Source organism: Panicum hallii, chromosome 5 (assembly GCF_002211085.1).
Source record: "Panicum hallii strain FIL2 chromosome 5, PHallii_v3.1, whole genome shotgun sequence".
Taxonomy (NCBI): domain Eukaryota; kingdom Viridiplantae; phylum Streptophyta; class Magnoliopsida; order Poales; family Poaceae; genus Panicum; species Panicum hallii.
In genome coordinates, this window is record NC_038046.1 from 9831673 (window position 1) to 9854503 (window position 22831).

The window sequence follows — 22831 nt, forward strand, 5'->3', positions numbered from 1 at the left end:
CACACGGTCTTAGCCGTCATGCGCCCCCTAGATTGGTTTGGTGTCACCTCAGAAGAACCGATTCCCTCCTAGCGGTATCGGTAGGGAGCGGGAAAAAGGAATGGTGCGGGTACCGACCAATCGAGAGAGCAGAGAACGACACGTTGATTCCCGGACAGCAACCTCCCCATCCGGATGAGTGCATCTGCCCCGATCTCCCGGCGCGGCGCGACGTGAGCCGGAGGTCAGCCGCAGGTTTCGCATCGGGGGATGCCGAGCGGGTAAGTGGGGGAAAAGACGGCGAGAGGGCGCGCGGGGGAAAAGGGCGGCGGGAGCGCAAAGCCACGCAGGAGGGTAATGCCGGCGGCAGAGGGTGAAGTGGTTAGCGAGTTACCTAGTGGGGCGCAGCCGCGCAGGATGATGGGGACGGCGGCGGCGGGGCTGGCCGCCGCGGATTTGGTGGTTTGTGCTGGCGGTGCGTCGCCGCGGCGAGGTGGGGAGTACTGGGGACTGGGGAGAGCCGGGCGCGGGCGGGCTGGCGGCGAGATGGATGGATGGATGGGAGGGCGGGCGGGCCGTGTGTAGTTTTGCACCGGGCCTTGTATTCCCGTGTGGGCTGGGAAGGCCGGCTCAAGGCTTGGGTCATCGAAAAGGATTAGATCTTGGGCCTAACTGGCTAGCAGCCTAATCGCGTCGGAGTCCTTTTCCGCACACGATACTGCCCAAGTCATCGTCGTGCTCGTGCGTGTTACGTTCGAGGATCGGAAACAAATAAATAAAGAGTAAATCCCTATATAGTTCTAAAAATAATACATTTTCTTCTATGGTCCTCAAAAGTTAACTCGTAACTTGTAATTTTTCACCTCTCTTTTCTTGACTAAAACGACCTCCAAGTCACCTTCAAATTCTATAAACCTTTTATAGTGATACAACTAATGGAGATGAATCCATTTTGCAAAAAAAGCCATATGCATTTACGATCTTAAAAATAAAATTCACAAATTAGCACAAAATATATGTAGCATTTACGTTTTAATACTATCTAACTTTTTATAGCACAAAACTACTATTCACAAATTGAGAAAAAATGCCTAATATTTATAAGATGAGATGTATTAATTTATAAAATTATTTTGTATCATATGTTACTTAGAGAATTTTGAAGTTCTGTTAAAAATTTATTTTTTGAAAGAAAGTGTCACATCCACCCGGTTTTAAACCAGATGCATGTAATATGTGTGCCAGGATCAAAATCATACATATATGATAGATGATACAAGTATATATTCGAAATAATATCATAATGAAAGAGAGTATTATAGTATTTTATTACATAACCGAAAGTCTTAATCTTAGGCAAACAAATGAACGTCTTTAACTATCAGCGGAACTTCACTTCATAAGCAGATGACTAGGAGACATACGCCTAAAAGTCCACGAAGTCTTCAGAAAATTTTGAATAATTATCTTGTTCTGAGCAGTATTGGTTTCAATAAAGCAAGCGTAAATACACTTATGGTCGGTACTCAGCAAGTGGAGTAAATTATATGACATGTAAGGCCAATTTCAAGAAATAGCTGATATGGTTTGACTGCGATAAGCACTTTTAGTTGGTAAAATTTTATTTAGCAAGTATTAACATTAACTAAGTATAAATATATATCATAAACTTTTAACGTAAAAGAGATAGATATCAGCAACATAAATAAATAATATCAATTTAGATCATCTTCAAGTTCAATTATCATGTGAGGGTCCAAGCCACTCTTAAGCATGAATATGACTGATATATCAGTTTTTCACTCTGCATAGGTTGTATACTTTACCCACAACTTATGTTTCCCTTGATGCCCGGGTTTGCAAGGCCCTTAAACACTTCCAAGGTGAGTGGCAAGGATTCACTACAAGGTCTTTATAAAGATTCCCTAACTTACGAATTTTCTCTAAGCTTTCAAGTCAAAACGGTCATAACTCTCCCTAATGAGGAAGACGCCTTAACCAGAACCATATCATAATCTCAACATATCATAATCTCAAGAAGATCGAGCTATACCCAACGATGCAACCCCTATTGCCATTTCGGTAAAATTATCATAAGCTAAAGTTTCTAATTAATTAGTCAAGACTAGACCCATTTAGTATTGTGGTTGCACTATTTTTCTTGGTGGTTCTCCATATTCCAATTAAAGTAATAATCTTATAATTACCACCATAAATTATTCTAGAACATGAAGTAAAACAAGTGTAGCATTTTTTTCAAGGTAACCAACCAAAGTCTAAGTAGATGAGCAACTAGTATAGCTACAACATAAAGTAAAACAACCTAGATTTAATCAAGAAAGTACAATAAAAACTAGGCACGTCCTTAGTTTAGGATCCATCGAATTATAGACTCATGCATGCATAAAAAATAAAGATGTGTATTAAGATTATTAGGATCAAAGTATGATCAAGAACCACTTGCCTTCCTTAAAGCACTACTGCTGCTCAGGGGCGTCTTCAAAGTCTTGGTTTTACAAATTCTCGAACTGCGCACCGTCTATCGCACCACGCAAGATCATACAAGCAAACAAGTATAACAAATAAGAAACAATACACTAAACAATGTAAACAGAACAAAACAAGATTATAAAGCTACCATACACGTCGCAAAGATCGCGTGAGCACAAGAATCAATGAAAACAAAGTTAAAGCGGAGAAGTCATGGTTAAAATATGAATCCAGGGATTTATTTGTAAAATATTTAAAACTAAAAGGACTCTGAACGAAGAAATCGAGGGCTAAAATATAAATAAACCTAAAATTGGGAGTTAGCATGGAAAACCGACGGGTTGGGACGGCGGGTTGGATTTGAGAAAAAGACAGGGGTTAAAACAAAAGAAAAAGGACGGTTTCGCAAATACTTTTGAACTAGAATGCACTTCGGGTTGATTTCATAAAAATATAGGGGCCATTTTGCAAAACCGGCAAGGGTTGACTGATACGGGGTTGGGCTGACTCGGGGTAGATCTGGTCTGATCCGTTGGATCTGGATCCAATAGCGGGGGGCGGCCGAGGCAGCGCAAAGGCGCCGACGGGCGGCCGGAAGCTCGTCGGACTTCGCCAAACGGCGGTCCAGGGCTCGGTTTCGACTTGGGTCTAGGTCAGGACGGAGAGGGCGCGATGGAGAACGCGTCTAGGGGCTCGGGATGGGACGCCGCGGGCCGGAGAGGGGAGTTCAACGGCGGCGCGCGGCACGATTGCTCCGGTGAGCAATTGCCGCGGCGAGAAGGCGTGAGGGAGAGGGGGAAAAGGCCGGAGAAGATCCTCACCTCCACGCGAAGCTCCTACGGCGCTCGGTCGTCAAGGGAGGGCGGCGAAACGGCGGCGCGACATGCGGCACTGAGTGCTCGAAGAGGCCGCTGCGTAGCTAGGGTTTTGCGAGACGAGGGGCGGCGGCTGCGGCTTCGATAGGGGTCAAGGGGTCGCGGGGGCGCTATTTATGGGGGGCGACTGAGGGCCTCGGCGTGCGCGCCTAGGGCTGCGCGGGGAGGCGTGCGCTGGCCGGACTCAGGCTTGAGTCCAAGCCTGGCTCGAGGTGGGAGAGAGGTCCGACAGGTGGGGCCCGCCTACCAGCGAGGGAGGGAGAGGTGAGGGAGGCGGGGCAGCGGGTTGGGCCAAGAAGCGGGGGATGGGCTGGTTGGGCTGCGCGAAAGGAAAATGGGGGAGGGGGAAACTAGGCCGGCTGGGTTGGGCTGCGAGGGAGGAAAAGAGAGGGAGAAGAGAGAGGGAAAAGAGAGAGATTTGGATTGGGCCTAAATGAGAAAAGAGGGAGGAAGGAAAAAGAAAACAAGCAAATTTATTTGAATTCAAATTTAAAAAAAATTAAATTCAACTGAACTCAAACAATAAAACAATGCAATGCAGCATGAATGTTCAACTTCTATTTTTCTTATATTTTTTATGGTTAAGTACATTAATTTATCATTCACGGTAAATGTTCTAAATTCAAGATAAATTAATTAAAGCCTTAACGAGCTTGCAATAAATCTAGCAAAATTATTTTAGGCTCCTAAATCAAAAATTAGGATGTTACAGAAAGTTTAAATTTTTTTAAAAAACTTCAAAAATATCTAAGTAACATATAGTACAATAATTTTATAAATTAATACATCTCATCTTAAAAATATTAGGTATTTTTACCAATTATTGGATAGTAGTTGTTTGCCATAAAAAATCAGATAGTGTTAAAAGGTAGCCTAATTTGATGAATTTTAATTTTAAGATAATAAACGATGAATATGTTTTTTTTTCAAAATGGATTCATCTCCATCAGTTATATCACTGTAAAAAGTTTTATGAATTTTGAAGGTGATTTGGAGGTCGTTTTAGTCAAGAAATGATATGAGTTAACTAACATAGTTGACAGTAGGTCAAAGAAGGGGTAGAAGTTAAAAATAGGACCGGAAGATTCAACTTTTGAGAACTATAGAAGAAAGTAGTATTATTTGTAGGGTCATATATGGAATTTACTCGTAAATAAAGCCAGATTCAGTACATATGCGAGTCGCGACATCGCTGGGGAGAAAAAGATAATCTGTGGAGGACGGCGTCGGAGGCCAAGGACTCGCATATGCCTCCTGAACTCGATGAGATCGGATCGAAACCACTCCTCATCAGGTTCAATGGCGACGACCAACCCGCGATCATGGACCCTTTCGCCGCAGCCGGCCTCCGTGAAGCAACCCTGGGGCTGGAGATGCTACGGGGCAAGCAGTGCTTGGCCTACCTCCAGGGGGAATGGCTGCTCATGTTTGACGGCGGCACCCATGAGTGCTTCATGGTAAGCCTGGCCTCCCTATCTAGGATCTCGCTGCCGCCGTTGTTTGCCCCGGTGGAGCATCTCAGCAAGTGTGCCCTCTCTTCCCCGGCAACCCTCCCTGACTGCATCATCATGTTCACGGCCTAGGACAACGAAAATGATGGTGGCGAGGAGGAGAGATACCTGTGCCAGCCCAGCGATGAGGACTGGTGGGAGTTGGCTGATGAGACCGACGACGCACACCATGTCATTTCTTATCAAATCGTGGGCTCTCAGGGCACAATGTATGTGCGCACAGACATGGACACATTCGTCATGGTTAGTGCGCACCTATCCTCCTCCGTCGGTGCCAGCTTTGAGAGAAGGGGAATACCACATCCTAGCACAATGCGTTGGGCGCATAAAAGGCATCTGGTGGAGTCTGACAGCCAGATTTTCTTCCTCAAATTTTACACCCACAGATTCTACAACTCACAGGTCATCTACATGGACATTCATCAATTGGACATCTAATATGTTTGGGAGAAGGTTGAAAGCACTGGTGACAGGGCAATTTTTGTTAGCAGTAGCAATTGTGTTGTGCTGCCCTCTGCAAGTGGAGCTGGGATCCAGCCTATTTGTGTTCATTTACTACACGAAGATTGTCGTGCTGGTATTCGACTGTATACAATCCGGTTGGATGATCGGATGATGAGCTGCAGTCTACTGACACGCTCTTTTGGTAATATGTACTAGGTGGTTCCATCAAGGTAAGCAATAGTTTCCTTTCTTCATATTTTGGACAGGCACTATCGTATCTAATTCGTTGTCTCTGATATTCTGCGCAGCTTCAAGAAGATGTTAAGTGAAAATTTGGCCATACTCTGTAGCCAAGTCAGTTCAGATTGTTACCTTCTGTCCAATCAATGTTCGATCATATATATTAAACTAAACCTAGTGCAGCAGAACTAATATTTTTTTGGCAGCTGAATACCAAAATCAAACTTAACTCTGATGGAGACATGGAACAAACACTAGCACCATGGTCTGATATTCCCATTGAGATGGCTGAGGAACTTGTCCCGGGGTATCCTTTATTGACTACTAGAATGTTTGGGAAGTCTGCAAGGGATGGAGCCTTATCAATAAGCCAACGCAGTATGGAAAGAGGTACCAAATATACCCAGTGTTGATGAGTATTTGCTCTAGTTCTCTAGGTGTGTTCAAACTGTTTGATCCCATCATTGGGAAGGAATACACTATGAAGAACAACAACATGGTGCCATGTGAAGATTACTTTCAAATGCCACTCTTCTTGAAAGATGGATGGGTTCTGGTGATAAGAGGTCACAAGTACATGTATGCTGCAAATCCATTCACCGGAGAGGTGGTTGAGCTTCCAGAGATACCATGGCTAGGCGAACAGTTTGATGGCATATCATTCTCGTGTCCACCCAAATCTCCAAACTGCATTGTGTGCTTCATCCACAAAGAACGAGTTTCAAATACAGCGCGTAGCAACACTATTAAGTGATGGTATGGCACTCAGGGGACAAGCAATGAACGCAAAATGAAATAGATGATCATACTCAGTTCCGCACTGCATATAGCAACCCAATTTTCTACCATGGCGAACTCTATTGTCTTGGGACCTGTGGGAGTTCAGGTGTCTTCAACCCAAATAACATGACATGGAGGGTTCTAGATAAACTAGATCCTATTCTGGTCAGTGACCCAATGCCAGACGAGCACTACTGCCATCTGTTGGAGTCTAGAGATGATTTGATTGCCATATTCAGACCACACAACGAAGGACAAATCGACTTGTACATTCTCTACAAGTCTCAAATGGTTTGGATTAAGATTGAGTGTTGAAAATAACAATACATACTTGATAAGATTCTGCGAGAATTTGGAAATAGCAAGAGAGAGGAGTTGCCATGCTTCATGGCAAGATAAGAATTCTCTAGAATTAGATATTTTGCATAGTTGGATAAGGATGAGGAAAATTATAGAGTTAGATATTTTGTAAATAAGAATGCAGAAGTTGCCACGTGACAACACTACAATACCATAAGTACCTATAAATCGAGGTGCTCTCCTTCCCTCTTGCGCGTACCATGGCATAAGATATCTTAAGTAGGAGGTGGCATGGTAGCCATGTAGTGTAGTTGTGTCATGGTAGGGTAGCTACGTAAAGAGTACAGGGTCTTGTGTTGTACTAAGTTGTATAGTGAATAAAAAATCGAGTTCTTTTGTATAGGGTTGGTCTCCCGTGTTGGTGTTTAGGTGAAGATCTCCTCGGTGTAGTATGAGTATAGTGTCTGCAGAAGAAGTGGTATTACATTATTTTAGTACCGTTTCTCAAAGTCGATATTAAGGTTAGGGCACCGATTTCTCAACAGAGAGATTGGATGATGAAGTGATTTTTGTTGATAACTAGATGCATCATGATACCCATACCGCGGGATGCATGTTGCAACAGAATCTACCTACCAAAACTAGGAGGATGCGATAAAGCTAGGGAAAGCTAGGGAAACACATAGCAGTGCATTCTATGATTTGAAATCTCGCAAATATTATTCCAACTACTATGGTTTGATAGAACAAATAAATTACATATAGCTTGTGTGAAGTTTAGAGACCAATGATGCTAGAAATGTCGTTCTATAAAGAGATCTTGGTATGTAATGGATAATTATGTTATGAAAAGTCATGATAGTGAAATTGTATCATGTATTGATAGTACTGAATTAGGATGTACCTTCAAAATGATCTAGGCAAGTGTAGCCACTGCAGAGCATTAATACGTGCTCGGTAAGGATCACAGTTGCAACAAAAGGAAGCAACAGATCGTGCAAGAGAAAGTTGCGAAGGAGGAATCCAAGTTTTAGACCAAGTATCAAGCCACGAACAGTATGCCGGAGACTCATCATCCTCCTCATTCTCCGCCACCAGCTGCCGCGCCTGGGGCTTGAGGAGCCCGACGAGGCTGCTGCCTGAGGAATGCATCTATCTGTAAAATAAAGTTTATAAACAGATTTTATTTAATATTTCTAAATGACAAAAAAAATTAATGTAACAAGGCTAAACTTTAGCCCTCCGAAACCAAACACGGCCTTACATGGGCTAAAGAAGAAGATTAAAAACTATCGAGCAAATTTCCTATGTGCCATTGAGAAATATAACTTATCCCGTATGTGCCATTGGAAATTAACATTTCCCTTCTATACCATCATTTATAATTCCTCATCCTCTATGTGCCATTACCGTCAAATAACACTAACTCCTCTATGTGCCATTACCGTCAAATAACACTAACTGAACTGTTAAAGGGAAGGGTGAAAAGACAATCATACCCCTAGCATTCCCATCCTAGTTGTCAGATGGCAAGCCCGGCTGAGAGGCGCGCGGCCCCCTCGCCCGATTGGGCCCTCAGTGCCCGCGCGAGGGGTGCGCGGCTTGCTCCCCGCCGTCCGCCGCGGCCCTCACCCCTCACTCCCAGCCGGCCACCGCGGCCCTCACCCCTCCTGTGCGGGATGATGGGGTGGTGCAGCCACTAGATGCAGGGAGGTCAAGGAGAGTAGCAAGGTGGCGGGATGATCTAGGGTTCGGCTGGGGGGACGTCGCAGCCGGATGGAGAGTGGGGATGCGTTCTTTTTTGATCGGTTTGGTGACTGGTGATCGCTGCTTCTGGTTTGGGAGGAGGGGTAAAAACATCCTAAAACAAAAAATTTGACGCCGTTAATATGTGAATTTGACGGTAATAGCATACAGAAGATGAGAATAGCGTAGAAGTATTACTAATTTCCAATGGTACATAGAGGATGAGTTATATCTCTCAACGGCACATAGAAAATTTGCTCAAAACTAACCCATGGGCTAATGGAAAAGCACCCACCCGTGGAGAACGTGTTTTGAACTCTGGCGGCGGCGTGCAAAAAAAAAAAAACACTCTGGCGGCGGGCAGGACAGGACCGAACAGAACTGAGAAGTAACGTCGCCGCCACATCCCCCACAACCCGCACCTGAGCCGTGCGGTCTGCGCCGGCGGGGAAATGGCGGAGCCGGACTGGATCCTGGCGAGGGAGCGGAGGCAGATGGAGCAGATCCTGGAGCTGGACATGGAGGAGCTCCAGGTCGAGGAGGTCGACGACGACGGCTCATCCTCCTCCTCCGTCGACACCTTCCTCAGGTCCGAACCCACCCCTGAACCTCGCCCCTTTCTTACCATTCCTTGCGACATCGGGGTTTCGCGGTGATATAGTTGTATAACTGATGGTTTTAGTATTTCTGAAAATACATTACACTATGAATTCAGAGGAGGTGGAGATTAGGATTGGGGAAATTTGGCAACCTTAAGAACGTAGCAAACAGTAAATATAGCCTCGAGCGTAGAATAATATTCGTTTCAGAGTTTCAACCGGAGATAATTAGTGATCACTCGACACTCACAGCCAATGTTTAGTATTGGGTGTTCGATTGCTCCAAATCTTTTCAGCTTCAAGTGTTACTGTCATCACAATGCTGATGTAGTCTACTTGTGCTTGGTGGTTCCCTATGGAACGATGGAGGAGTGATGAGGTAGCAATACATGGTGCCCCATGTTTGCCGTACTCAGATCACTATCTACTATCATTTCTATGCACCTGTTAAATTACTAATGGTCCATGAATTGGATTAGTTTGTTGCCACCCAGTGTTTACGAGGATTATTGTTTTATGCTTTTCTTCTTCTTCACATTATTTTATTGCAGAAATACTCGTAGAGATGGAGGGATTAGCACTTCTGAGGAGCTTACAGTTGACACATCTATGGTTTCCTTGCAAGTTCACACCTATCTTGGTGAATATTCGTGCTAATCTTATTGTACTTTACAATCCTGGATTCAATGTATAAAATATCTGGTTACTTTGCCAGAAGCGAAGGTTGATGGTACCCGAGGCAAATTTGCTTTCTTGGATTACGACAAAGTCCTCAATTTGCCGATGCTTTATCTTCAAGGTAGCTTCCCTGTTTCTTCTAGACCATGCAGTGTATGACAAACCTTACCCCAATAATTAATCTGACTATATGGACAATGCATTTGATATCGGCCATTCTGTTGTCCTTTCCGAATGGGCCTAATATTGACTACATAAGTGGTCATCATCTCATCATAAAACTATCTCCAGAAATGGCCACCTGTGTTGCCCCTTTTTACCTGAATAGGGACTATCACGCATTACTTTTGTACATGTTTAACATAGTGGATTTATATTAAAGGTTATGCCATGAAACCTTTGCAGGTGTTGTTTTGTTCCCTGAAGCTTCCCTACCTCTTCGAGTAATTCAGCCTAGATTAGCAGAAGCTATTGACAAGGCTGTTAATCATGTTGATGCTCCATGCATGATAGGTGTGGTGAGTGGCACCCCTTATTCTTGTGATGCCTCTTGTTACATTCGTATTTACAATTGACATCCAATGCCAGGTTCATGCTTATCGACGCGCAAATGATGGACATCATACTATTGCTTCTGTTGGAACAACAGCAGAGGTGTGGTTTCTTCTTTTTTTTTCATACAAGCTATTTCAGTGTAGACTCTGGAGTCATTTGTGGCAATCCATTTGACACAGACACCAATCTAAGCTATTTGACATATACTCATATCATGTCTATCGGTGGTCTACTGGTCTTCCTCTTTATTGAATTGTTTCTAATAGAGTAATAGTAACTGAGGATCTGCCTATATGACACTGTGATAAATCATTTCAGATGAATATATCAATATGCATGAACTTTCTAGGAACCAAAAAAAGGGAATAAATATCTTTGAGTCTTCTGTAATGATACTAAAGTCTAAACCAGGGGTAACACTGCATAGGGTTAGGGCAGTGCATATGCAGCATGGAATTTAGGTTGCAGCTGGCTCATTTTGACAATATGTGCACCCAAAGTGGTTTATGCTAAAATAAGTTGATTATTTATGTTGCTGCAAGTATGTTAAAGTAGGCATTGGTGTCATTTCGTTTCCAGCTTTCTCCCTGATTTATACTTCATTTGTAAATAAATATTAATGCAATCTAAAAGACATACATCAAGCTATTAAAATGAATTAATGGATCCCCATGGGACTTGAACATTTTTTACTGGACAATATTCTTATGGAATCTGTGGCTATAGTTGACTATAGTGTTTCTTTTTTTAGCTTCTGAGGAGCTATGGTTGAATATAGTCTGGAATAACCTGCAAACTGATTTCTGGTGTTATACATGGATCAATTGATGATACACAACATCTTGGAACACAAGTGTGCACTGCAAGTGTCATTTTCACACTGCCAATGTCTCTGAAATTGACTTTTTGTCAAATTCTTTTACACTTTTTTTCAATTTTAAAATCAGTAGGATCAGTAAGTTGTGAACTAAATATCGGTACAAGTTCTTATTTATTTCTCTCCCAAACTATTATAGTCACCTGTATCACTTTCTTCTCATTAATCACTTTAACTTATGCGTTTATTTTCCTTCACAGATACAGGAAATTCAACAGTTGGATGATGGTTCATCATGTGTTTTCTCTCGTGGTCAGCAGCGATTTCGTCTTGTACGTCATTGGTTGGATGTCGATGGAATAGTAAGTCTCTATAGTTGAATAAAAGAAGTCTGTTGTTCCCTGAAACAGAGGAAGAGAACATAATTTTATGACATTTTTCATGTTAACACTTTACAGCCATGGGGTGAAGTCCAAATTATTAAAGAAGATACACCTCAAAGAACTCCAAGAGATGCTTTTGGACAGTTAGCTGCAAGTAATAGTTTCAGGCAATGTGCTTCATCAATGCCTAGTGTATATGTGTCTGGTTCTAAACAACTTGATCTTGTGGATTCTGAAGTAGATGGGGAATCTCTATCACCCACTAGCACTTCAAGTGATCACTCAGTAACAGATAAAAGAGTATACCTTTCTGGCTTGGTAGCATGTGGTAGTTTGGATGAATCCTCAAATGAAGATGAAGATCCCATACATGAACAGTCTTGTTGGTGCCATGATTCTGTTAAAGAAATTGATGGGTGCGGTCAGCAAGATAAGCATACAAACACGGGAGATTGGGATGATCTTTGCTTAACATCCTTTTTGGGAGTAAGAAAGAAGAATACCGAACAACAGAGACACTACTGGGGTGGTTATAACACAAAGATGGCATCACAGGCTCCATTGTCATTTTGGCCTCGCTGGACTTATGAAATGTATGATTCGTATTCACTTGCTAGGAGAGCTGCAGGTACTGAATTCTCCACTTCCTTTTTAACATGATTGTAGCAAACTGAATCTATGTTATTCCACATCCATTGATTATTAACTGCATAATATTCCTTTCCATAGTGTCCATCACGAAAGTGTGAATCTGTTAAGCTGTGATTTAACTTTTAAGTGTGCTTATGTGTAACCTTACGTTTTCTTTATGGCAGATTTGTGGAGACAAGTAATTGTAAACCCAAGCATGGATGATCATGTGAGAAAGCCGAATCATTTGTCTTTTTACATTGGAAACAATCTTCCCATCTCATTATCTCTGAGGCAAGAATTACTTGAGATCGATGGAATCTCATATCGACTACAGCGGGAGATTCAGCTACTCAAAGCTTTCAATATCATACAATGTAGAAACTGTCTGGTAATGGTTTACTTTTTTTTTTGAATTAGTTACTCTGCTGAAATACTGATCGTACTAGTATATTTTCCCGTTCAGATGATATCCTGTTCTTCATTTCTGCAATTCTGGCCATGGTTTAGACCTGTGAGTTTACATTTCTCTGATCTGCAGTTGCAGCCAGCTTTAAGAGTTCTTGTTGGCTTGCTGCAACATGCATAATGGTGACATAAGATGAAATTGGATACAGTTTTTTATAAGTTTGTCCAGATTTTAGGGTTCATCAAGAGTTTCAACTTTTCCTTTTACATAGATTCAAGGAAGAAAACTTATTGCCTCCCTCAATGGCTAAAACCCACTGGGGAGTTAACTTTTGGAACCAGCGTAGGAACCATGTATGGTTGGCATCTCATGATCTCATCTAATTTTCGTATCTGCAATGGCCCTGGTGTAAAACTTGAAATAATTTCAGCATAAGTTTTTACTAATGTGACGTGACAAGTTCATTTCTTGTTGCAGACTTCTATTGCAAGACGAAGTGACATGGTGATGATATCCAGTGTCGACGCTATTGGTTCTTACAGTTCTGTGAAAGAGATGATTACAGTACACACTGTCACTAGCCTTGCACTGCGTGGTGATCCATCCAAAGTTCACAGCTGGTTTCCAGGGTATAACATTTTTTTCAGCTGGTTTTCCAAAATTCACGTACACTGGCTAAGTTTTTTTTTGGGTTGCAGATATACATGGACGATTGCACTGTGTGCTGCCTGCGAGTCCAACATAGGCTGGCTGTTCAGAGCTGACGAGAAGAACTTGCATCCAAAATCTTTCTGGGGGATACGCAACTCGCAAATTTCTGACAATACGCAGTCAGGACAGGTCTGATCAGATCATCCATGTATGACTTTCGTGACAGTGGATTGCAGCAACCCATGTACTTCTGCCCTCTCTTCATTGCAAGGTGCAATTTGCCTGCTTTTACCTCCTATAAATACTAAATACCAAGGGAAGAGTTTTCAGCAAAAGAAAGTTGGATCGCAAAAGGGAAGAGTTGTAAAGAAACCATGTTACTTGTGAGCGTGCATATTTCACAGTGCTGTACATATTTATTGGGTTGTGGTTTGACGGCGCTCAGAGTTTGGCGTTTGTGGCAGCAGCTAGTTTTGTTATACTTGTGGCGAAATTTTGGCAATAGCAAAAGGGATCCGGTCATCCAGAAGGTAGTTTTGTTGTACTTGTTGCTGGCATCATTGTCATCCATGCTTGTATCGAAGGGTTGAAAAGAGTGAAGAAGTGACCCGAACAATGTCCAGCAGATTTTTGTGTACGAAAGAACCTCAACGGGCGTGAGAGGGCGGTTATGCGAAACTGCATTATATATCCAAATGTCACAAATACACATCTGCTACGCGAAACTGCATTACCAACTCATGTCACGTACGCGAAACTTTACCAGACATTTTACACGATGATCACAGGGAAGCATAGTGGCTTAACAATAGTGGCCACGGTAATAGGCATATGCAGTTCCTCAAGTGGAGTTGTATAGAGTTCGTCCAATGTCTGCAACTCAGCATTATCGTCCTGATGATATCTTCACAATGGCTGGTATCTTAGCTTCCTGATGATGGAAAAAGGGTGGGTAGATGAGGCCTTTGTCAATATGCTCGGGGGTTACCTGGTGGTCAGCTAGTCCTTCAGCTGTAGATACAGTGAAAAAGGATGCAGAATTAGTGACAACAATTCAATATGAGTGCATGTCGAGACGCGAAATGTTGATCTTGAACTATTATGATCATTTTGGTGACAACAAATTCAATTAGTGACAACAATTCAGATCTTGAACTATTATTATCATTTTAGAAAGGAAAAAAAATCTATTTTACTCCCCTCAACTATTCACTTTGTCCATCCCACCCCTTCACCAAAATGTTGGCTATAAATACCAGAATAATTTAACCCCTAAGCAGCATTAGCACCTGGTTTTGCCTACGTGTAAGCTGTTTTGACTGATTCAGCTCACTTTGTACGTCAGGTAATCCATCTGGCGAGCTCCTGCTGGCTGCGGCTAGAGCCAAGCCGAGCCGAACTTTTTTTAAGTCCATTCATGACTTTAAACATTGTGCAATTGTAAGCACAATGGCCCTCTGACACACTGGCCCACCTTAAGATCAAATTGAACGTAAACATTGCGCTTGCCCTAACCCGGCCCTAATCTGATTTGCGGCCTCTCGATCCATCGATTCGCTCGCGGCGATTCATGGAGGAAATCCGGTGTGTTCTGGAGGAAGCACAAGAGGAGCCTGATGTGAAGTTAAAGATGGTTGAGTGCCCCCGTAGAAGAGGAGGATGGGCACGAGGAGGAGGAGGGCGGCGGCGGCGGCGACGAGGAGAAGAACGGCGGTGGAGGCGACACCGTAGGGGAGGACAGCGACGACGACGTGGGGGGTTGGGACGAGAACGGCGACCCGTGCCTGCCATTCATCGGGTCCTGGGATCCACCGGCACTAGTTTGCACTGCAGGTAATGGTAACTTCCGCTACTCAAGTATTTTTTGGAACCCTCTTTTTCTAGACCAAATAGAGCGCGTGTCATGCAAATCTGTAACATCTAAGATTTTTGAGTTCCAAAACTGAAGAAACTATAGTTTTTTTATATATAATTTTGTACCATATGACTGACTGTTGCAAAACCGTTGTTTCAAATATCATGGGTTTTGCATTACAACGACACTCAAGCAGGTCCTTGATGATGCAACTGTTGTTTCTACAGGAGCAAGTTGTACCAAAAAGAAAGCAGAGGAGCTAAATTCATTAGTTGAAGAAAGGAATCGTAAACTGATGAGAGAATGGCGTGAAATGGTTGAGAACAGGATGTCTCATTTGCCTGCGTTTCCTCTAACTATTCTTCCAGAGATAACCACATGTTGTGTTTCTAAACACGAGTGCTACTACCTGCAGTATTGGACTGAAATTACTTCTGAAAGTAAGTGAACTAATGATAAATGTCTTGCGACTTAACTATCATCACCTGTGTAGTTCATTCTCATTTTTTTTTCTACCTGCAGCTGCAGCAAATCATCCATATTTCAAACCCTGTGAGATGGTGCAAGTGTTTTCCTTGAGATTATCAAATCCTATAGATCATCCTGTTAATATTTATGGGACGTTTTCTGTTCGTGATGGCTGGGAGCCACTCCGCAATTATCTATTTAAGCGCTCAAGAGATGATCCAGCCACGATTCCTGAGGTAAGTGATACTTGTCATTATCATGAATTGAAGTTGCATAAGAAGAAAACTAGAACTCTAATTGGTAGCACAAATAGATTTATTCAGGCAAACTTTGCGGTTATGTCTGGTTGTTTTTCCGTAAAATCTGTGGAAAAACAGTGGGCAAAAGGCTACTCGTGTCTTGTTTTGACAGAATAATTCTTTATTATGCAAACTCTGTTATCCAATAGTTGATCATTTGGACGCTTGGCATGCCTAAGGTGGCACTCCCGTCTAGCTCCCCTCCCCACTTCCCAGCCTACTTAGAGCTTAGTGCTTTTATCATGATCCAAATTGTTTGGAATTTGCCTTTATTTCCAATTTATCTGTATATAGAAGTACTGGTTCCAGATCTTATGTTCAGTATGCCGAAGTGTCAATTGTGTGTGTGAAAGTTGAAGTTGCATACTTGAAGTAGAAAAGGGTGTCTGTCACCTTTAGATCTCTAAAATAACTTGTGGTTCAAGTAGGTTGACAAATCTGAAACTGAAATTCATGCAAGTAAAACCTGAACAAAAGGGATGAAGTGATGAATATGTATTTTAGGTTGTCTGAGCAGAAGGAAAGGGTATGCTTCTGCAAAGAACTGTATTTTATTGCTAGTGGGCTTGTCTTGTGAAGTTGGCTCCTGAGCTATGATATCATAAATTTGTTGCAATGGGATTTGATTATTTGTTGACATTAAACACGCTTCAAATTATACAATCAATTATTTGTGCTTTGAATATCCAGAACTCCAGATCCTGTTATTTTTGTTGCCTGTTGAGTCAGACACATCTGCCACACGGCAGGCAACAGTGTTATTGTCATTAATATCAATGGAAAGAGAATCATAAATGAAAAATGATGCACTGGATGAGTTTGAATATCATGGGTGAGAAAACATAAATTTATCGAGAAGTTCCCATCCTAAAAAGTTACACGCGGAAGAGATGGTTTGGATATTTAGACACCATTTGAAAAATAATGCTGGATGAGTTGGATATGGAACTATGTAAATTGTGTCATTTATTGGATCATTCTACTTTTCCTGGTGTTGCTTGGTTGCCATACTAGGCATATGCATTACTTTGGTTGCTGTGAAAATATTTAAAATTTTGGAAACATGATGCTTCCTCATTTTAGAGACCAAAAGGTCTGTGAATGGTCTTGTTAAAAGATGCCACTATCTTAATCATGGAAAATAATTTCTTTATTTTTTGACATGGAAAATAACTAACGATGAATTATGATTCTGTTTCTTTAGACAAAATGTGATACTTGTGCATCATATTGAACCCTTCTGCTAGTGATATTATTTATAACATTTATACTGGTCTTTTTATTTTTCTAAATTATACAACTGCAGGGTTGCTCTTTCCTGCCTCTTCGTAGCCCTTGTCGTGGAATATATGTTTTGCAGTATTGCTTAATAGACGTTGATCTTCGGATAAAAGAGGAAGGAGATGGATCTGCTGACAAGCTGTTGTTTTGTGGGTATGTTGAATTGAACACTTTTTTGGAGGGATTTGGATCAAAGCTGATAGGACGGTTCCAGGGCGATTGTCATGGCTTGGACATGCATTATGCATATCTTCCTAAGGGGATGGATACTGCTATAGAGGTGCTCGCGGAAGCAGGACATGTATCATATTTGAAGTTCAGTGCTTCAACCAGTAGTTTTGATGATGAGATTTCACTGTATGATGGTACCTTTTGTGGAAGTGGGGCAGTATTCAAGCATTGCATGGCTGTGAACAAGAAAGACGAATTGCATATTGTTTTGAAAATGGATGGCTCGCTATACAAATGGACTTTCAAGGCAGGAGTTGGAGTGGTCGTAGCACCGGAACACCCGGTCCCTCTCAGTACTTTGTCATGAATGTATCTTTTAGAACAAGGGGCAAAGCAGCATCAGGTTGGCAGTGGAGCTTCATCTGCAATGTACTCTCCACGAAGGTGTATCTGTAGGGTAGCATGTTCGAACGATTGCCATCTGAACAATGAAGCCTCTCTGTCAGCTACTGAACATGGTGTGGAAAGTGCTACTTTGCGTGCAAACTCTGCAGGTGGATGTAAGAAAGATCTGTATAAGAAATACTTGTTGATGGATGACGCATCTAATTGCGGACAAAATTTTATACTGCTCCCGTTTATTCGGCAGCTAGCAGCTTCTCCCTATGATGCACTCGTTTACTGGGTTTCTGCTCGACTGCTCCCTGTGATTAAGTCGCTCTTGAGTACTCACCTGACGATAATGCATTGCTCGATAGTGAGTTTTCTCTAGTGTGTAGAACGTTTTGACTTGAGGGAAGACGATCGAATAAAACAGCCTGTGGTCCTCACGGAGGATGGGATCTTCAGGGTCTGATTGGAGCAGAGCAATGGAAAACAAAGGAATTGTGGAAAATTTAGGAAAGGAAAAGGAACATGGTATCAAAACAAACACAGGAAGAGACATAAAGAGGTGTTTGGAACGCAGGAATATATAACATTCGAATTGAAAATTTAGGAAGCGCAAGAAAACATTAGTATGTCACACTAGATTAATTATTTTTATTTTTTTTCTCGAACCCATTGGAGAAGGCTGCGCGTCATTATATTGATAGGAAGAAAAGCGGTACGAGTACCGTACTTTTATGTCACACTAGATTAATGAACAGATACTTTCGCAACTCATGTCACACACTTTCGCACAAAAAAAAAACAAAAACTCATGTCACATACGCTCGCATATGCTTCGTAGGAATATGCTTTACAGCCTCATGAACTTTATTACACGACTACATGAACATATGAACAGGCTGAATGGGCTCTTTACTACCGAACTTTACCAGACATTTTACACGATGATCGTAGGGAACCATAGTGGCTCAACAATAGTGGCCACGGTAATAGGCATATGCACTTCCTCAAGTGGAGTTGTCTAGAGTTCGTCCAATATCTGCAACTCAGCATTATCGTCCTTCATCTGTAAGATCGGTAAACAGGGCTGTACATGCAGCTCTCAGCGTACTTCACGAGGTCCTTTGGGCGAGGGAGCTGGCTAGCCAACCCTGCACACAAAAGCAGCAGAACGGAACGGCTTACAACTGTCGTCATTTGCTAAAGTTTGAGCAAAATTGTAGCGGAAACAGCCAAATATACCGAGGTCGTAGGCTTTTGCGGCAACGCGGGCAGCGATGTTGGCTGATATCTTCCTGATGATGGAAAAGGGTGGGTAGATGAGGCCTTTGTCAATATGCTCGGGGGTTACCTGGTCAGCTAGTCCTTCAGCTGTATGATACAGTGAAAAAGGATGCAGAATTAGTGACAGCAATTCAATATGAGTGCATGTCGACACGTGAATGATCCCTCTTGAGCTATAGAAGATTGTGTTTACCAGCAGCAAGGACCATATCGTCTGTCACCCGGACCGCTCCCGAGATGACCACACCTAGACCGAATCCCGGGAAAATGTATGCATTGTTTGCCTGGTATATATAATTCAATGTAAAGGTCACAATTTCAAACTGTCGAAAACTTGGGAACTTCATTTATGGCTTTATGCACAAGGCAATGTTTCAGACCTGGGCAGGCACAAACAGCTTGTCATTATACTTCACCGGGTCAAACGGGCTTCCACTCCCAAATATTGCACGGCCCTGGATATACATGTATCATCTGATTACGATATACTTGCGAGAAACTTGGCAGGTGGAAAGACGAAAGCTGTGCATGAAACACTACCTGACTCCAGGTATATGCCTCTTCAGCAGTACATTCAGACTGTGACGTTGGGTTTGATAGAGCGAGGATGATGGGTCTCTGCATTTCGTTGGAAATAATTAAAAGTACTGAACTGTACAATAGAAAACAACAACCTAGATAGCACAGTGATGTTAAGCTTTACCTCATTAATCGAAGACATAGCCTCAATCACCTCTTTTGTGAAACTTCGACCCACACCAGCTGATCCTATTAGCGCGGTTGGTCTAATGGCCTGAAGAACGGGCAAAGGATTTATCAACCATGAAAATTCCACAATGAAGATTATTTGTATCCCATTCGGTTTAGCCCTGCACCTTGACAGCATCCAAGAGATCCTTAACGGGTTCATGCTCATGTGCGTATCGTTTCTTGAACGGCTGAAGAGTCTCATTACGTGAGGCCACAATCAGTCCCTGCAACAAACAACGAACCTCTTTATATGTAATCATAAAAAAAAAGGAAAGAGAAAGGGAACATCATAATCTTACCTTTGAATCAACAAGCCAGATCTTTTGCCGAGCCTCTTCTACTGAGACCTTTCCCTGAAACAAATCACAACTATGGTCGTCAGCAAATTCTTCCAGTAAAGGCGAACTTAACAAGTTACTACCTGTTTGGATATCTCCAGAGCAACTAGTTCAGCGATGCCTGTACCAGCCTGCAAGAACAGAGAAATGGGTATTTAAATTACAGTTTTTTTATTGAACAGTAAAGTCAAACAACATGGACATTAGTATTTCCGAGTTGTAACAAACCAGAGTTAATTCTACACCACTTTATTAGTTTATGTATTGATGTTCTTCAAAGTATTAACAATCTTGCGACAAGAAAGGTCATCATTTTGGAATGCAAAAAACCATCAGCACAGGAGGATTTCTGATACAATCATATCCCCAGGATACAGGAGGAGATCATTAGGACGTGACTGCTGTAAAGAAGAACCGAATGGAACTGATAGTGTATCAGTCCCTCAATCAGCTTTAAATCCCTAACAATCTTCATATACAATCAAGTTTCGTGTGAATGTAATGTAAAGACAAGTAAGCAATATATCATGTGGTCTCATTCGACATATTTAAGCGGTCTAAAGGAACGATGATTAGTAGAATTCGTCCTCTATGATTGCAAACAGAGACTAATTACCTCTCCTGCACCAAAGAACAGGAATGTATGATCGGCTAGAGTGCCACCAACAGACTTCAGAGCAGCAATAAGCCCTGCAAGTACTACCGCAGCAGTTCCCTGTGAATATAATACTCTTAGAGTTACAACCACTGTCTAGAACAAATTCAACAGCCTCTTATAGGAGCAGTAAGATAAAGAAACAATTATCAGATATGATTACCTGGATATCATCATTAAATACAAGATGGTTTGCCCTGTACTTCTCAAGAAGTGTAAATGCATTGTGGTTCGCAAAGTCCTCAAACTGTAAACCCAAACCAATTTTTAGAAAAGGTAGGTATCATACAGTTAGCGACAAATAATTTATCTTCGACCATTTTCCTGACCTGGACAAGAACCTTCTGTCCATAGTTCTGCCTAACTGCTGTCATGAACTCATCCAGAAGTTCAGAGTATTCCTAATAATGTAGATCACGAACCGAGAACCAAAATTATACAGGTAAACATCATTCATAATAATTGAACGAGCCTATCCAGTGCAACTAGCATGGAACCTGGCCAGTCGCTCTTCTTTGCTTTAATCCAATGTAGAACTCATCCTTTAGTAGATCTTCATTATTTGTTCCCACATCAATGGTGATAGGCAAGCACTAGGACACAAAATGGGAGAACATCACATCAGGCTGTTAATTATTGGGAATGGTCTATTCACATGTAAACTACTCACAGCGGAGGGCCGGACACCTCCAAGCGCAGTATACAGTGCAAGTTTCCCCACAGGAATTCCCATGCCCTATACATATTTCACAAAACGAAAATTATCAGAGCAACAAACTATGTGCTTGCCAAAAATCCAGAAGCACAAATGGTCCCCGACAAAGCAAGAATGTCTGAACTAAAACTAACCTGGCAGCCGAGATCTCCCAGGCCTAAAATTCTCTCACCATCAGTAACGACAATAACTTGAATACTCTTCTCTGGCCAATTCCTCAATACCTCCAATATCCTCCCCCTAGCATGAAAAAATACCTCATAAGCACCACTAAGCCTTTAAAACTCCCAGCATTCACCAGCAACTACTGTGTGGAGGAGGAAAATGGCCCACTTCTCTTTGAGGCTGATGTATAAACCCTGGGGTCGTCTGAAGATCGACCCATACTTCTGGCAAGCCTCCCCCACGGTTGGTGTATACACAACAGGAAGCAATTCTTCCACATTGTCGATCAGGAGCTTGTAAAATAGTCTCTCATTTCTCTCCTGAAAAACACATGCACCATGGGAAAAAGAAAACACGTGCACCATGGACAGCACAAAGAAAAAACTAACCATTGAAACGATTATTTTACTGCAATTGATATTGTGAATCCAAATTTATTTTGGAGAAGTCGATGAGCTTACCTGAAGGTCCATTAAGGCCATGTAACGCTGCAACGGGACCTCGAACTGCCGAACATTCTGCAGCAGCCTCTTCTCCTGCGGGAGATGCACAGGCTTCAGAGAGATCGTCAACTGCCAAAAGTGCAAAGGCATACAAGGAGGAGAAAACAGCAGACCTGGAGATCCTGCGATAGCACTACCGGAGGCAACAATCCTCTCAGGTAGTGCGCGTCCCGCTCTTTCTCCGTGAAGGAGAGCCCCTTGTTGTGCCTTGGATCCCTCAGCAGGGAGTGGCCACTGAAACCCCGGGAATAATGAAACATCACAATATTTCCATGGTATAAGAAGCGTCATGAAAGCAAAAGTTGGAACACGAGTTGAATTTCGTCCAGGTTCGTGGTCAGATTACTCCACTTGTTTTTTTAGAGAAACTCCACTTGTTTTTAGATAAAGTTATGACATGTTGAAATGGATAGATACAAAGAAAGGAATGCCTCAACTTCTGCTGACGCTGTCTTCTTAACATTCACAGTAGAATCAGGTGATACCTGACCAAAACATGACAGGATGAACAGAAGAAAAGCAGCACATACCTTGCGACGCAGACGGCCCACGGCGTGACTGGCTGGTCCTCGGTGGCGCGGTCCTCGCCGTAGGCGTCCCCCACGCCGCCGGTCACGACGCCGTTGTGGTTGTTCCCCTCCCCTGATGCCGCCATACCGTGCGCCGCTCTCGCGCCAAACCTCCCGCCGCCGCTGCAACAGCAACACCACCAGCAGTGCAGCCTCTCCAAATGCAGCGCAACTGTGCCGCCAGCGGTGCGCTGGAGCTGTAAATATTCTCGGGCGCGCGAGGAGGAGCGCTGCAGCAGCACGGCGGACAGCGAGGCCATGGGGGGTGGAGCCGTGACGGCGATGCCTCTTGTCCGCCGGA

General features: G+C 42.7%; 3 protein-coding genes across 6 annotated transcripts; 2 read left to right on the forward strand and 1 right to left on the reverse strand.

Annotated features, from left to right (window-relative positions):
* Positions 1-8703: 8703 nt before the first annotated feature.
* LOC112893648 lies at positions 8704-13712 on the forward strand. Of its 3 annotated transcripts, none has more exons than XM_025961094.1 (10): positions 8704-8954; positions 9516-9604; positions 9680-9763; positions 10048-10160; positions 10231-10296; positions 11275-11376; positions 11473-12025; positions 12213-12418; positions 12914-13065; positions 13135-13712. In XM_025961094.1, the coding sequence occupies exons 1-10, from the start codon at positions 8818-8820 to the stop codon at positions 13280-13282; spliced, it is 1650 nt and encodes a 549-aa protein (XP_025816879.1). In that variant the 5' UTR covers positions 8704-8817; the 3' UTR covers positions 13283-13712. The 3 variants fall into 3 exon arrangements, with proteins under 3 accessions (XP_025816879.1, XP_025816880.1, XP_025816881.1); XM_025961095.1 differs by having other exon boundaries at positions 9683-9763; XM_025961096.1 differs by lacking the exon at positions 13135-13712 and adding an exon at positions 12708-12789 and having other exon boundaries at positions 12914-13050.
* A 115-nt stretch (positions 13713-13827) lies between these two features.
* LOC112893647 (NADP-dependent malic enzyme-like) lies at positions 13828-22805 on the reverse strand. 2 transcript variants are annotated; one of them, XM_025961093.1, is made up of 20 exons: positions 22492-22805; positions 22075-22195; positions 21920-21994; positions 21627-21778; positions 21428-21533; positions 21249-21314; positions 21076-21171; positions 20908-20979; positions 20742-20825; positions 20540-20638; positions 20007-20054; positions 19885-19938; positions 19711-19809; positions 19539-19628; positions 19376-19453; positions 19216-19290; positions 19029-19119; positions 18794-18922; positions 18591-18702; positions 13828-13960 (listed from the first exon to the last, which is right to left on the reverse strand). In XM_025961093.1, exons 1-19 carry the CDS (start codon positions 22788-22790, stop codon positions 18614-18616), a joined length of 1923 nt encoding a protein of 640 aa, XP_025816878.1. In that variant the 5' UTR covers positions 22791-22805; the 3' UTR covers positions 13828-13960; positions 18591-18613. The 2 variants fall into 2 exon arrangements, with proteins under 2 accessions (XP_025816878.1, XP_025816877.1); XM_025961092.1 differs by lacking the exon at positions 13828-13960 and having other exon boundaries at positions 18350-18702.
* LOC112893651 lies at positions 14589-17788 on the forward strand. The gene is made up of 4 exons (XM_025961099.1): positions 14589-14920; positions 15170-15382; positions 15465-15646; positions 17016-17788. The coding sequence occupies exons 2-4, from the start codon at positions 15238-15240 to the stop codon at positions 17526-17528; spliced, it is 840 nt and encodes a 279-aa protein (XP_025816884.1). The 5' UTR covers positions 14589-14920; positions 15170-15237; the 3' UTR covers positions 17529-17788.
* Positions 22806-22831: the final 26 nt, after the last annotated feature.